The 1,992-nt window shown below is 42.0% G+C and overlaps 1 protein-coding gene across 1 annotated transcript; it reads right to left on the bottom strand.

Annotated features, from left to right (window-relative positions):
- Positions 1-269: 269 nt before the first annotated feature.
- On the bottom strand, positions 270-1,792 carry LOC149531801 (uncharacterized). Its single transcript, XM_089809879.1, has one exon. It carries the CDS (start codon positions 1,567-1,569, stop codon positions 556-558), a length of 1,014 nt encoding a protein of 337 aa, XP_089666005.1. The 5' UTR covers positions 1,570-1,792; the 3' UTR covers positions 270-555.
- Positions 1,793-1,992: the final 200 nt, after the last annotated feature.

Below are 1,992 nucleotides of genomic sequence, written 5' to 3'. Positions count from 1 at the left end.
TAACATTTTATTATGAAAATAGACACAATCAAATAAGGGCCCTAAGATCGCATTATCCAATCAACTCATATTCTAATTAGTGACTTATCAATAAATAAATGAAAGCGATTTTCTTTTAAAAATATATACCATAGAATAACTGAAGAAGACTTTCCTTTAAAAATATATTCCGTTGATTAACTAAATGAAGAAGACTTTCTTTAAAAAATGCATACCATAATTTGTATAAACATATAAATCTAAATTACCGCTAAAACATGACTTAATAATTTGTCAATTGAAATAATACGCATTTTAATAGAAGAAAGAATATACACTCGCGAATGAGAGAAACTAGGCTTGTAGGAGATTGGACGTCCACGTCAAACCCAAAACCCACGTTATGATATTTAATTGACTTTCACCAGTTTCACAAGAACCAGTTACTGTGATTCGAACCGGAGACCAAGAAGTTACATAGCAGAGCAAAGAAACTCCTCTGAAAGTTGCGCGATTCGAACTGGAGACCAAGAGACCAAGAACAAGGTACAGACCAGGAAAAACAAAACAAAAAAATTAAACGTCAAAATGTTCCAGCTGAACGCTGCTGTCCTTGAGAGGCACATACTCTCCCAGATATGCCTCCAAATGATCCGACAGAGCCGATTTATCAATGCTCTCATGGTGGAAAGATTTACAGACAAAGTAAAAAACGCTCTGACTGAGCCACCAGAGGAGATTAAATCCGCACTGCAGAGCAACAAGCACAATCGCATTAGCGGTCATTTTACCGGCTCCGATCTTGTGATACCTGCCGTGCACAACGCCGTACTGAAAAGACCCTGAAATTCCTCCCATGATCACCAGATACAAAATATTTAACGCAAGCGCCGTGCCGCGCTTTCCTTTGATCAGATTCTGGCTCTTCTTTAACGCCCCCAAACCCCAACGCTCTTCCAGAACAGAGACCACGCTGGCAACGTGCCAAACCATGCTGATGTACACATGGACCGCAAAGGAAAGGACGATGATCATCAGAGATCCGAACAAAAACCTCCCGCTCTTGAGATTCTCCCTTCCGACGATCAAAATCAGCCAGAAGAAGGCGAAAAGAACGGCCACGTAGTACGCAAACATGGCGGCAAAATACCAGAGAAAAGTTAAAATCAGGCGCTTCCAAACCCTAGGTACGACGCTCATAACCCTCGCAAAGGACAATTCTTTTCGCGTGTAAACGCTCGCCACAGTGTAGACCACGGCGGCCGTGGAGAGCAGCGAGAAGGCGAAGACGAAAGATATGTAGGCGGCTTCGAACAGGAAAAGTTGCGCCATTTCCAGGTACAGCTTGTGCAGAGTTTCATTTTCCATCGCGGTGCCCTCTTCGTACGGCAGCAGGAGTTTGTTCCTCCAGATCTTCTTGAACAGGGGCTCTGTAATCAAACTGTGGCCGAGGATCGCAAAGGAAAGGGGCAGAAAAAGCGTCAGCGTGATTGCGCCCAGCAATTTCGCCGCGGATCGGAGGATTTTGAAGGATTCTTCCACGACTCCTACGATATCCAGGAACTGCAATTCCCCCAATTCTCTCTCCATGATTTAGGGTTTCTTTCTTCTTTCTTCTTGTGCTGTGAATCTGAGAATGCAATGGAAGGATGAGATTTTATGTTTTTGTAATGCCGGCTGTGCGGTCAATACGCGTTCTACATTTTAATTCTCCTTGTGTTGTGTTCAACGGATTTCGATGCTTCTTCCGGTGTGCGTTTTCTTTGTGATGACTCGGTCCTTCCATTGACTGGTCGACCAAAAGGTTTGGATAAAGCTTTTGAGGTTTAAATTACATATTTAGACTATCATCTGTTTCGGGATTAGTGCTTCTCTGACGGTTTATTTTATTTTACAATAGTTGTATTTCGATTTTCAATTCAATTAATATATAGAGAGAAATGGTGCATCTGGAACTTAGGGCCACTTTATGATTAATAAAAGTGACCACTTGGATAAATATTCATTAAAGAG

Source organism: Cupressus sempervirens, chromosome 11, assembly GCF_028749045.1.
Source record: "Cupressus sempervirens isolate cs-2001-9-10 chromosome 11, ASM2874904v1, whole genome shotgun sequence".
Taxonomy (NCBI): Eukaryota; Viridiplantae; Streptophyta; class Pinopsida; order Cupressales; family Cupressaceae; genus Cupressus; species Cupressus sempervirens.
The sequence above is the reverse complement of the archived record's forward strand: the minus strand, read 5'-3'. Positions and strand labels throughout refer to the sequence as shown.